At 40.8% G+C, this 14,493-nt stretch overlaps 1 protein-coding gene across 2 annotated transcripts in view; it reads right to left on the bottom strand.

Moving 5' to 3' along the window:
* Window positions 1-3,234: 3,234 nt before the first annotated feature.
* The window catches only part of CLIC5 (chloride intracellular channel 5), a 77,814-nt gene continuing 66,555 nt past the window's right edge, over window positions 3,235-14,493 (bottom strand). For both annotated transcript variants that reach the window (XM_059827792.1, XM_059827803.1), the window contains exons 5-6: window positions 6,951-7,132; window positions 3,235-4,684 (exon numbers count right to left, since the gene is read on the bottom strand). In XM_059827792.1, the coding sequence (XP_059683775.1) occupies window positions 4,517-4,684; window positions 6,951-7,132 (350 nt within the window). In that variant the 3' untranslated portion in view covers window positions 3,235-4,516. The remainder of the gene's footprint in view (window positions 4,685-6,950; window positions 7,133-14,493) is intronic.

The following is a 14,493-nucleotide window of genomic DNA, read 5'->3' as shown; positions in this document are numbered from 1 at the left end:
CAAATGCAAACTTCCTGATGCTTAGAAGACTATACATGAAGAAGGACACAAGACTTTGGAGTTATTTTTTCTTTAAAACACCAATTCATTTTAAAAAGTGAATGTTTCCATGTGCTTCTGGGGCTTTACATAAGTGGGATTTCCACTGCTTAAATTTTTGCAATACCTTAAACTCAGATAATTAGCCAAACTCAGTCAATGCAGCAAGAGGGCTCTGTTTGCTTCTCACCTTCGCTGCTGGCACAATGGTGGGAGCAGTGCTGCAAGCAGTGGCCTTCGGACTCCATCCCACAAGATGGCTAAACCACGCTTCCCTGTGTGCCCATCCATGAGCACCCTGCTGCTTGGCACTGAGGAAATGGCAGAATGGCTATGGCTAACTTGGAGTTGACTTTGAGCAGGGAGGAGAGAGGAGGAGAGGTGGCTGGGGGGTTAAAATAAAATAAATGCATATTCAAAATAAGTTGCTATGTGAAATCCAGCTGAACTTGTAGGAAACAGTGATGTCTAGTTTCTCTGTGATATAGACTGTCATTCCTCCATGGCAGTGGCTTTTCAGCAGATGCAAACATAGGAGTAACCTGTAGCCCTATATTCCACGCTAGACCTGATAAAGCAATATCATGATATGATTTTTTCTATTGGAAAAAATGTTTATCAGAAGCCCTCGTTTAAATAGTCTTGAAACAGATACTTCTTTAGTCCTACCTGTACAGCAAGATGACCTCTTGGCAATTCAAATGGCCTAACAGAAAATAAGAGTAACTAATATACGGGATCCTCTAGCACTCCCATACCACTGCTAATAGAAGAAAAATCAATATTAGTTCCAATATGGATGGAGTGTTGGATTGACTGAACAGGGAGCTTTGAAATAAATATCTAAGAAATGTTTGGATGAAATGGACATCTTTACAGACATTTGGTCTGCATTTCTGAAATGTAGCTGATTAAATCCACATTGTTGGCTTCTTCCCCCTCTGCACTATGTCTTTCTTTACATCTTGCAAAAAATTTATGAACAAAGTTATTGTAAATCTGCAATGTCTGTCTTGTCACTTAGATTCTTTTCAGAAACCCTGCCTTGCCAATGCAGATATACAATCCTATATGATTAATATTTATTACTTATAATTCCAAATACAATGGAAGGTCACCAAAAATACCCTGCCTAAAGGAGTCTGGAGCCCTTTAAAAATCTCACTGGTGATGGATCCTGAGTCTTGAGAACTGAGCTCAAAATCTTAGCAAAACACTTTTCTATGTAGGATTTCCAGAATTTCCTGCTTCTGACTATGGCTAAAGCCAAAAAGCACAAAGGTGAGCAAAAGTTACAGATCTGAAAACATGGGCTTGGATTTCAAACCCAAACAAAGGTCAGGGAATGCCTGAACCTGTCCATAATCTTGGATCAGCCTATAATAGAGTTAGGAGTAAAATGCAAAGTTAGGATGCAGAGTGAGACTTGAATTCAGACAGAACAGGCACGGTAGCTGAAAACTGTTTCATTTTCTCTTATTCTTTCTCATATCCATCAATACATTTTATTGAAATTTTTTGGGGGTGTTGTTAGAAAAATTGAGATATTTAGGGATTTTTTAATTATTAATTAAAAGGAAGATAGCTTGAGGATTTTCAGATTTCATAATGAAATCCTAAAAAGTTTTTAATAAGACCATGCAAATAATATTAGAAAAAGATCATTGCATTAACAGCTCATCTTCTTTTTGGTATAAGCCCAACCATTTTTAAACTTTTTTTTTTAAAAACAGATGCAATTTGAAATTGTTGAGATCAACTGTGTTTTTTGCCATCTTCTATCAAAACTAAAGTAAGATATATTAGAACACTTCAGGACCCCAGGATTCAGCAAACTGGTGAAGATCCACAGAGACGAAAGAAATCATGACAGACCCTGAACTGGTTCACTTACCCTGCCTGAGATCTGCTGTGCATTTGGACAATATTCTTTAAAGAGTTAAATATAATAAGCACAGAGCAAGACTTTGCATCTGCCTCTGCATCTTCATTCAACGATTCACTGCAACTGTGATTAAGCAAAGCCGCTAACTGAAGTACAAACCTGGAAAAAGACAACTGAGAAAAATGTAGATTCTGGTGACTGGCATGCTCCTAGCCAAATCATACTGACAGCAAAAAAATCCCAGTGACCATTACTCAGACAGAAGACTTTTCACTAGAAACGAATTTGCAGAGCATTGCTAGTAACACTTTTCTAAACAGATAGAGCCGTCTTGACCAGCGTGCTGAGTGAAAACAAAATCAGAAAGACAGACAGAAAGAACTGAGTCAATTAAAATAAATAAATAAATAATTGCCTTAATTTACAAAAAAAAAAAAAAAAGAAAATCACAAATAACTCCAATCTCATGAAGAAATGTTTTTAACAAGCCACATGTGCTTGCGCAGACACTTCTAATCTCATTAGATTTTTCTGGCTGCTATTAGTGTTCTCTGAGCCAGCTGATTTCTCAGCAGTATTTTAAAGAGTGCGAGCCTTTGCCCTCCAGTCTAGCCGTTGTTAAAATAGCCTGTTCTAGGGGAAAACTTGGGATTCCATGGATTTTCTTCCAAGGTTTTGGAAAGTTCAGAACAAATTGGCCATTGCATGTAAAACAATAGTCAACCACAAACTATCTTCACAGTCAACGAGCAACATTCTGCTCCCAGCTGGGTTAGTGTGAAAAGTGGAATAATCCCACCAAAGCAACAGGATGGCTTCAGATTGTCATCAGCATCACATGGCAGAGGCTGGCTTTCAATGCTGTCTCCAGTCCTCCAGCTCTCTGGCTGCAAACAAGCCTGCTGCGAGGTTCCCCTCGGTCACAGCTCACCATCTTGGGGTTCCCCTCAAATCAGTGCAGCTCTCTGCAGCTCTGATCAGAAGGGGAACCACATCGGGTTACAGCTCAGCTTTATTTTATCTTTGAAAACAACGATAAATTCCCCCAAACTGAAAAACAAGAGCCCTGTGCACTGTTGTACATATTAGGGCACATGAGTTTCATGCAAAAGAGCTGTCATTCTGTATTTGCTAAAGTAATGTGCAAATAATCACTAGTATAAAGCAGATTGTGTCAGGCAGACGCTAGAGATAGAACAAAATAATCAGTTTTAGAAAACAATCTTAATTCACAGAATCACAGAATCACAGAATCACTAAGGTTGGAAAAGACCTGTAAGATCATCAAGTCCAACCATCAACTAACACCACCATGCCCACTAAACCATGTCCTACAGTGCCATGTCTACACGTTTTTTGAACACCTCCAGTGATGGTGACTCCAATTCCCTGGGCAGCCTGTTCCAATGTTACACAATTCAGAATCGTGTAACCTGGATCGGTAAACCCTGGAGGAGTGGGACTAAGGCGTCACGCATGGATTTCTGCTAGCGCACTTGCCAAATTTCCAGCTGGAAATGTGCCTCTCTCTGTTTTAGGCTGCACTCTTTGAGGCTCTCAGAGCAAACTTCTCCTGGGGTGAGACGATGAGTGGTTGAAAGTGACCCATCTGGAGCCCAACGTGAAGAAAGCACTTTCCCTGCCTGGAATTCGTGTGCAGTGACAGCTTTCTCCTGCCTATCCAAGTTTCCCAAGATAGCAATTATAAAGGAACTGGCAACCATACAGTCAAGACAACAATATCCAACGTGGTTTGGTTAGCTGTGCCAGCTCCCTCTCTTTGCTGGAGTCAATATGCTGCCCCCGTTATTGCTGTGTCTGAGTGTCTCTACCAACTAGCAGATCCACTGGGCATTTTGGCACGAGCCCCGCTCTTCCAAGGGCTGCCTGCTCAATTGGTCATTCACTCTTTTTCACTTTAAACATTCGGATGCAACAACATCATGCAAATTTTATGCAAAGTAGCGTCTGCAAGTCTGACATATTCACTCAGGCTTCCCCCTCTTACACCAAGTTAAAAATAAATAGCCTACAAATTCTTGGGCCTGCTAAGACGGAATATGCATTCAGAGAGTTTTTTAAATATAACTGCTAAAAGCATTTCTCCTTTAGGGTCAAACTCCTTTTTTTCCCCCCTCTCTCTCTCTTTCATATTTTGCTCCTGCCTCAAGGTTCTCAATAGCACTGGGGGAAAAAGCGTCCTTGAAATAACCTACAGAAGAACCAGTTCTATGTGTTCCTAACTCTCTTACTTGAAATTCCAGCTAACATCCTATTTTTAAAACTCCAAAGAATACAGGTGGTGATATACCCCCAACATGAAACAAGAAACTAGTAGAGTGGACTTATTTCCAATACTGATTGTAATACTAGTAGAGCTAGATCTTAGGTTCAGATTTCGAAGGGTGTCCACCCTATATACTAAGGCTGCCTTCTCTTTTCTCCAGGGAGAAGCAGATTTGTCCCTGACCAATACACTTGAACAGGTGAAGTCATAGGGATGCCAACCAGATAGCGTAATGATAAAGTATATCTTAAGGCAACAAGGAGAAGAGTCTGTAAAAGGGGATACTGAGCCACCGCTGAGGTCAGTTAGGACTTGCTGAGCCGCTTGGCCACATCTGCGTAGGCTTGCTCGATTTCTTTGTCTGCTGCACAGGTGTTGGTGAATTCATCCCTGGCATACGCGTTCTTCAGATACTGCCACAGCCCCGTCATCTCTGTCGGGAACTCAAAGTTGCGGTATTTCTTTGCAACAATCTAAACCAAAGATAAAAGAGGGGAAAAAAGCATTCTGCTGGTGATATATCTCCAGATTCCTGTTTAGAGAGCTGCTTATTCTTTCTTGTCACATAATTAATAGCAAAGGAGAGAAATGCTTAGAGAATCAGGGTCTTATAACACAAAAGCCTGAAAAGTGACCATTGGTCATCCCCTATCTTGCAAGGATGCTACTTGGCCTAAGGACACTCTAATGCAATGGCCTGGCAACTATCACCAAATTATGACTTTTATGATACCTGTAGTTCATTAATTTTACCATCTTGGTGTTTGGTGTTTTTTACCAGTCTTATGTATATCACTCCTTAAAGCTGAGATGTCAGATAAGAAAGAGCTGATTAGCTGAATCATAAAAAGGAAGATCAATTGAAGGGAAAGACATTAGTAACAATTAATATAGAACATATTTTAATATTCATTATTATATTTCTATTTAACATATTTAACATATATTTTATATCTACTATATTTCTATTTATAATATATGTAATATATTTTGCCTGGCCAATGATGTCAGAGGATGTAACCACCTACAGCTGTTGGAAGGCTGTATCTGTGTTCATGCAAAGGAAAAATTCAGGCTGGTATGGGTACCATGATTGAGAAACCAAGATGATTTAGCAGACATTAGAAACAGGAGTATTAGGATAAAGTGGGGGAGAAAATGGTTATTTCAAGACTTGTTAGACTAGCAAATTGTCTATCAAGGGAAATTTTCGACTTCTAAAAACACTCAGGCCCTTATTCAGGAAAATAGTTAAGTGCATACTTAATCTTAAGCACCTGTATAGTCCCATTGAAGTCAATGGGACAAATCTGTGCTTAAAGCTAGTTGGTTGGTTAAGTAGCTTGCTGGATTGGGATATTTCAGTTTTCCTGTAAGAATATACCATATAGAATAATCCTGTGGTGACAGAATGAATGAGATGATAGGAAGGGATGGATTAGCTGATTTAATGAGTGCTTCCAATCTCTAATTTTTCTGACAGTATAAAATTGTTCCTGGGCATAAATTACATACATATGTGCCACAGAGTTCCCCTTTATTTTTAAAGCACATGGTAGAGCTGTTTTCCATCTTGGCTTTTTTAGGACAGTCATATTCTCAGAAATGACTGTGATTTGGTTTTATTACCAGGATCCACTTGGTATATGCAAGTCCAAATCCTGTCCTAAACTGCATTTAATTAAGCATTCTTGCCTTCAGTGATGCTTCGCACACACATGGGGAAGATAAAACCTGCTGGGCAACTTAAGTCAAGCTTTTCACAATTTCCAGCACGCATCTTCCAGCAAATGAAAAAATAATTCACCCTTTTCTTCCATCTGTAAAATGCTTTTCAGCAATATCCTATGGCTATGCTTGTCTGAGAAAGATTTTAATTCTCTTTTGACATCTTTCATTTCATCCCAAGGAGACAGGAACCAGTAAGGGGCCATACATTCATTTTGCATTGTCTGACTCCATTGTCACCAGTGAAGACGAGCCAAAGAAAGAGCTAAACCTGTGAGGATATTATCGCATTTCTTACCTGGTGACTTATGCACTTTTTTTTTCTTTTTATCTTTTTCTTTTTGCATGTGTGCAGTCAGCTCCCAGGCTCAGTTTATATTTTGGCTCATGGAGCCAGATTAGATGCATGACTTGGCTTTAATTCCTAGCTTTCTTGCTTGCCAAGGTCTGCCAGGTACTTGCTTTATTCTAAAGAAACGTGTAATGCAACATTTAGAAGTCAAGATAATGTACAGCATTTGCACTATACCAGTGACCACTGTACATCTTAAATTCTGGACCTCAGCGGTGTCTTTGATTTGTTAACTTCTCTGTATGAAATACCAGCAGGAGCAAATATTCCCCAAAAAGATGGACTGCAGCTCTTAAGTTACAAATGAGTGGGAACTGACTAAAGTTTTGACATCGCTCTTAAGAATAATGGGAACTAATTAATATGAAAGACTGCTGTTACTTGCAGCAGGGTAAAAATAAAGAGACGGGATACCTAAATCTTAATATTGTCTTTGCCACTAACTAGTGATGGGACAGTTTCCCCATGTACTAAATACAAAGTTACTTAAGTTAACCTATGGGAAATACTAAGGAGCAAAAGTGTGTTTCAGACTCTGCTCTTCAAGGACTTAAGATATCTGTGCTAGAAATACATGTTGGCTTTAGCACTCGGCTGTTGGAACAGGGCATTTCACTGTCAAATAAGGCTTCTTTGACCATTGCATGACATTTTTTTACCTTGACAACATGGAGTTTGGGCAGAAGGTTGCAGTCAGCAAGAGTCAGGTCATCTCCATCCAGAAACTTGCGTTTAGACACTTTCTCCTCTTCAGTGCTGTCTGCATCAATCTCCTCTGGCAGAGGGGTTCTCAGATAGTCATCCAGCTTCTTCAGAGCCTTCACCAAGCCTCTTTCAAGGGCTTTGCCAAAAAGCAATGAATATGTGATTAGGGCAGAATAAGAACTATTTAGAAACACTCATCATCAATGGCTATGGTAGTATCTATAAAAAAGCCAAGAACTATTTCTTTTTTCTTATTTGTTGTTAATTTGTGCTCCAGTGCCTAAACAACCTGATGGCCAAAGTAGCCCAGCAAGGTCTGCCTGAGGGTAAAGCTCACCTGCAATGGGAAAAGTGGACATAGGAAACTGTTGTGCTATGCCTTCTCCTGACTAGCAAAAAAGACCAGTGAAAGAGATCATGGAAGGAAAGAACGGCTTGTCAGCATGATACACCAATAAAACACATTCACCTTATGATATTTTTCTAGTCTGTTGAGGCCATCATGCAGTAAAATGGAGCCCTACATGCTGATACATTATTTTTCTAAGCAGCCAAGTAGGACTGTAATGAAGGGGAAATTTCTAGCATTACTTCAGCTCTAAAAAGTTCTAGTTTTACTATTTTTAAACCCCTTCCAGAGGAATTAAAAGCAACAGCAGAATTCCAGAGATGCTAACCAGAGTTCTACAGAGCTGGGAGACACACTACAACTGAAATGAAGGTAATACAACAATAATTAAATACAATGCTAAACAAAAGAGATGAGATATTCAGCCACTGTTAAGATTCCCCTCTCTTCAGGTTCAACTTAGGTGCAAATTCTACTTTTCATATATCTCAAATGGGGTATCACAACGGAGAGGAGACTTTGGACCTCTCGCTTCCATTACTAAAGACCATGTCCCACACTACTGCTGGCTGCAACAAATTCCAGGCTTAAAATGGGTGGCTGGAAAGCTGCCCAGCAGAAAAGGACCTGGGGTGCTGGTTGACAGCCGGCTGAAGATGAGCCAGCAGTGTGCCCAGGTGGCCAAGAAGACCAACGGCATCCTGGCCTGTATCAGAAAGAGTGTGGCCAGAACGAGTAGAGAAGTGACTGTATGCTCATACTCGGCGCCGGTGAGACCGCACCTCAAATCCTGTGTTCAGTTTTGGGCCCCTCACTACAAGAAAGACATTGAGGTGCTGGAGCGTGTCCAGGGAAGGGCGACGAAGCTGGTGAGGGGTCTGGAGCACAAGTCTGATGAGGAGCGGCTGAGGGAGCTGGGGTTGTTCAGTCTGGAGAAGAGGAGGCTGAGGGGAGACCTCATCGCTCTCTACAACTACCTGAAAGGGGGGTGCAGAGAGGTGGATGTTGGTCTCTTCTCCCAAGTGACTAGCGACAGGACAAGAGGAAATGGCCTCAAGTTGAGCCAGGGGAGGTTCAGGCTGGATATTAGGAAAACTTTCTTCACCAAAAGGGTTGTCAGACACTGGAACAGGCTGCCCAGGGAGGTGGTTGAGTCACCATCCCTGGAAGTATTTAAAAGATGTGTGGATGTGGTGCTTAAGGACATGGTTTAGTGGTGGACTTGGCAGTGTTAGGTTAACGGTTGGACTCAATGATCTTAAAGGTCTTTTCCAACCTAAACGATTCTATGATTCTAATGCCACTCAGACATAACATACAACAGAGTGCAAATTTTTTACTTAAGAATATCAACACGGGCACAGAATTAGTGTTCTTAGGCTTTACCGGCAAGATAATAGAAAAACTTGATGGTAATAATGCACTTACAGAAAGCTGAATGACTGTATGCTGGTTTGCATGTTATTTAAACTGAAAACACTCTGGGGCAAGAAAGGTCTTTTGCATCTCTGTTTGAAGGGTGACAAGCACGATGGGGTCCTGGCCCCTGACAAGTGCCCCAAAGTGCTAAAGCAATATAAATAAGAAACAGCAAGAATTTACAATGTGAAAAAATAACAACATGACTCATGGGCTTAGGGCCAGAATTTCAGCTGGTGAAAATTACCTGCAGTGATTTATACCTGCTGCAGATCTGGCCCAGAGTCAGTATTTAAGGCCTAATCCTGTAAAATCTTATATCTCTGAGTAACTTACTGCCATTTAACTTAGGGGAGACTACTCAATGCGTCAAGTTACTCAGACGGTGTAGCACTACAAGGCCTGTGGAGACAAATACATTTACGGAGCACAACACAAGCTTCAAAAGGCTGCAGCGATCGCCCTGCATAGAGCAGCTTGCTGGCACAGGTAGCCCCGCTGGCTCTGCTGTCAGCCGCCCCTGTGTTTTTGGCATGGAGAGAAAGGCGGCGTGTACAGGGCCATTGAGAGAGCAGGAGCTGAACACCACAGAACATGATTTCTCTGCTGCCCTAACATCCATTAAACCTTGTGCCAGTGGTGGAAGTCAGATTAAGCTGCCTGATGTCTTGCTCCCACTGAAGCCTCTTGGCCAAGCACCAGGGAACCATACCAGCTCTTTTGTGGCTGACTCTTAGACACAGTGGCAAATCCTGGCTTAATTGATTGACTGGAGAAATTACTGCGATCCAACTGAAAATACCCCAACAAACATAGCAGGGAGGGAAAGAATTTCAGTTCTGAAAGCAGAGCATCTAAAGCGACTGAAGTGCTGCCATCCATAAAACAAAAGTGTTGCCATCCCTTATTTAATCAATCCAAATTGAATTTTGACACTGACATTCTGCTGTCAGATCCTGGCAGTGGTGCCTTTAATCATCTGCAGCTGTGCTCCACCGCACAACTTCTACTGACGGGTAATAACTGCATAGCTTGTAATATACCCTCATGTGGCAACACTCAAAAGATTTAGCAATCTCTTTTTGGTTTGACCTGTAACACCTGTTGAATAGATAGTTCTCCTTCTCTTGGTCAGCCTCAGACTATGTCCTCTTGCAATGAATTCATTTAGAGACAATGGAATTGAATTACTGTGATTTAATTCAATTTTGCTCATTCAGATTTTAGAGAACTGGCTTAACGCTGAGCATTTTCCAGGATCCCCTTCACCCAGTAGGATCGTCGGTTCTCTGAGTCATCTGTGCAATATTTCCAGTATCAGTACTACATTAGATGCTTTGTGCTGGCCCATGGGGTCAGTTAAGTGTGCGTACGAAGACAGGAGCATCAGGTGAGGTGTGTTTATATAACTTTTCTGGAACTTATTAGGCTTGGGGTTTTTTTTGCTCTTACTGATATATCAAAGTGCGTCATGGCTGTCTCAAAAACAATGCCTGGAGTGAAGCCTATTTGTGACAGTGGGAAAAACATCTATCTGAATTCATACTTGGCACTTGCATACAACAGCTTTAGGCCAGAAATAAGCGTATGTTCAGGGTTCAACGCATCTGTGACCTAATTCACAGGCTCTGCTGGAACCCACTGGATCCTGAGATCTCCCAGTGAAACCACCACATGGTCAGGACCATCTCATCTCCTGATAGTCAAAAACTGGACCACAACTTGTGACTCCAATGACCCCATTTAATTAATCAAAACTCTTCTGATCTGAGTAAATCGCTCAGAACAGCCATGAAAATAGAAGAGCAGTGAAAAAGGGAGAACTGCCTTTCTTCCAACTGAACAGTGACAGAATTTTGAAAAGCTAAGAGAATGAAGATCCTAAAATTGCCATTGCAAACGGAGTTTAGGTACACGGGGTCAGATTTTTAAATTCCATCAATGTTTTTTAAGTGATTTTTTTAAATTCATATGCAAATATCCACATTGCAAATCGTAATTTCTAGGTGGCCTAACACATTCAGATTTATCTATATGATCTGAAGTCTTAAGTTCCTTGAGAAGGTGCTCAGGGAAATCCCCACTCAAAGTAGGAGGACGTGTAAATGAATCTCAAAAATATCGAAGCAAGAGGCTTCTAAGCCTCAGAGAGAGGCAAGTGTCTAATGCTGGCATGGGTGGGAGAACCCACCTTATGTTTGAATTCACCAGTGGCCTCCAGAAGAGAGAGGTATCAAAAGCAGGTCAGTTTTTTTCTTTCTTCCAAAAAATTTTGGAGGAAGTTCTGTGATTTTACCGGTGGTATAGGTAGAGCATTTTCACAGAAAGTGGAAGACTGAGCTTCAAATGCCTTTTCAATGTGCTGCCAGCCCAGATCTGTCAGATGAGACTCCGCCAGTAGAGTATCAGATAATTTGTACGGCTCTCCTGTTGAACTGTTTCACTTTCCATAAATAACTCAACATTCAGTGGATCATGACTGAAGGCTGACACCACAGGTGAAAGTCAGAAAAACTAACTCTCTCATTTCCTCTCTTATCTGGTTGATGTTTAAGCATTATGTGAAAGGTAAAAAAATGTGAACAGAGACCAAGAAATAACCTCCTCATAATATCCTACAGCTCTGAAGGTTTTGGGACTCTTGCTGAGGAAAGAGCTGTCTGGGTTCATATCACTGAGCAAACCCAGCAGAAGATTTAATTCTAAACCTCCCGTACTATGGCTATTTTGTGAAAGTCTGGATGACTCTACACGTTGTCTCCACTGAGAACACAGGGGACAGCGGGCACTCACCAGGGCAGGGGCCTTGTGAATACCAGTCACAGCACTAGACTGAATGGAGACATTTAAAAAGATGTGACTAACTAAAAAGTGACTAATTCCCCATTTGTGAACGTACTACACACAATGAATTTCAGAAGTGGCTAAGCAGCTAATTCCCTTGGCAACTTGGAAACATCATTAAATAACCAAATAGGTTTGCTGATAACAGCTGAGGCTCCATTGCAAGTCAATGGCTGGGATTAATCTTCCCCGAAGTGAGTAAATTAAATGAGTAGGTTTGAATTAAACACCCTGAGCTTCCTCTGTAGTCGGTGGAGTCTTCTTTTCTGCGCTTGGTTTAGGTGACCCCTAAATCAGCTGCGTGGAGAACTTGTCCTGAAGTGTCTAATCTCAGCCTTGCATTGTCTTGGTAATGTCAGGGTGGAGGATTCAGTATTACAACACCAAGTGGAACCATGCCTGAGAATGTGGCTCAGTGCTGCTTTTGAAATTTCTACCTCCAATTGCTTCCCCACCCTGCAGACTTTCAGTATGAACTTAGAGATCCCAAATGTGACCAGCTCTGTGGGAGGAGCCCTGTCATCAGGTTACCCTTGCAATAGCTGCAATGTCTGAACTCATGGAAACCGTCTTTCTGGACAGTGAAATCACCAAGCACAAAGGCACCAGCATCATATTACCTCCACAGTGATGTATCTAAGATAACTTCAAATCCCAAGAAGTTCTACCTGCGTATATACAAAATTCATGGAGGAACTCTCTCTCTCACCCTTCACTACTCCGCTCCAGGCTACTTATGCAGCCAAAGACAACTTACAGCAATCACAGTTCTGCCATGTCATTGCCCCAATAGTAAACAACAATATTAATAAAAAAACCTCACAACCTCTTTGTAATTTTCCTTCTCCCTTCAAAACTATGCTTTTATACAACTTTACTTAAGAATCCTGAGTTAGAAGCCAGAAAAATAGCACTTTCCAACCTCAAAGCAACCACAGAACACTTAATGAATGTATTACCATCTGTCAAATGCACAGGGTGAGGTTCAATTTAGCTGATGATACCTAATTCACAATGACGCTCTGTTTTCAGCAAAAGGTTACTTGATGTTGAACAATGAGATTAACAAATCCTGACACGCACAGAAATACAAATAATGTAACAAAAGTTAATAATTGGCAAAATTGTGCTCTCAGTTACACTGACATAAAAGAGGAGAAACTCCGCATTGTCAACAAGCTATTCCATATTTACTCCAGTTCAGCCAAGAACAGACTTTGGCTCTGTTACTCAACTCTTCAAGCAAAAACTTCCTTAAACTATTAGCCTGTGCAACTATTTCCAGGGGACAAAGAGAAATCTTTGTGTCTTGAAGTATTTATACCACAACTGAACAAAACGTTGGAAAATGTAATGCATGGAGCAATCCTGCAAGTCAAGGGGAGGGCCAGATGACAAAGATTCATTACTAGGTACTCAGGGTGAAGTTTTGGCCATATCGAAGCCCATGGAAGTTTTGCTGTTGACTTCGGTAGAGTTAGGATTTCTCCAGCAGTTTTTAAAGCTAAAAGGGACTATTATAATCAGTTATTCTGACCTCCTAAATAATACCGGCCATAAAACTTGAGCGTCATCGGTCGTTTCCATCTCTATTTTCTGTGGGTCAAATAAGGCTGAAGCAAAATGGAAAGTAACTAGAAAGTAGTAAAAGAAAACTGGTTTGGAAAAAGTAAAACTGATTCAGACTGCCCACACCCACAGCATTTGCAGAGGTCAGACAAGGACTCTTCATCCTCTTCCTTGAACTCCAAATATTTCCTTCCTTGTTTAATGCTGGGATGAGAAGAAATAGCAAAGCAGACAAAGCACATAAACGCCAATCTCTGTGGCGTAAAGGAGCTGCTGGAAGGCAAATCATTCCATCCTAAAATAGTAGCCTAGGAAAAGCTGAATTACCACCAGAGAAGCCCCTCTCTCTCTCTCTCTTTTGAGAATAGGCAGACTGGCTACCTAAATTTAAAATCCCTAAAATTAGGTGAGCTGACTCCTATTTTTTGTGCTTGAGTGGAACCATTTGCAGGATGAGGATTTTACTTGATCGTTATTATCGGAAGAGATGCAAAGCATAGAGGGCACAATAAGAGCAATGAAAACGATTCTTTGGCCAAATTGAACATGAAAACTATTTGTTTTATGTTAAAAGAGAGCAAAACTAGTTCAATTTTTTAAACAAACTTAAAGCATAATAACATAAGATTTCCAAACAAACACGAAAACAAAAAGAAAGCCGTGTTTTGGGTTGGTTGCTGAAGTTGTGCCTAGATGTTCAATCATTTTCACATCACTTTTAAAATGTTGGTAATCTTCAAAATTAACATGTCATTTCTCAATTAAAAAGAGAATAACCTTTTGTTTCAAAAAGTTTAAGAGCAAATATTTTTACTTTTCAAAACAAGTCATTATTCACCAAATTCAACCCACATTTGCCAATAATTCAGGTTACTCACACCCTCCATGGCATTTTTCATCAAATAAATGTTTTGTCACAAAGTATTTTCTCCAAGCCAAAGTAAAATATATGTGGCCCTCTTCATAAGTGAATACCACTGAAAGCACAGTGACAGCAAGGCTTCAAAGTTACCAAAGTCCAGCAACATACTGGCTTTTGTAGCCATCATCTGAAACCACCTGAGACTGACCTCAGCAGAACTGCAAGTTTCTTAATTGTCAAGCCCAGGCAAGTTCAACAAACAATGATCCATGTACAAAAATGAACAACGATTCCTGCTGCTACCCTGGATCACTGATTGATGCTTTTCCTTTTTACTGCTTTCTTCCACTGCCCTCCAGTAAGATTTATCCTGTAACACACGCAAATGAACTTGGTGAAATACGCAATGAGGGAAAAGGGGGAACAGTACATAAATATTCACAGTCTCACACAA

Source organism: Gavia stellata, chromosome 2 (genome assembly GCF_030936135.1).
Source record: "Gavia stellata isolate bGavSte3 chromosome 2, bGavSte3.hap2, whole genome shotgun sequence".
NCBI lineage: Eukaryota > Metazoa > Chordata > Aves > Gaviiformes > Gaviidae > Gavia > Gavia stellata.
This window is presented reverse-complemented; position numbering and strand designations above follow the sequence as displayed.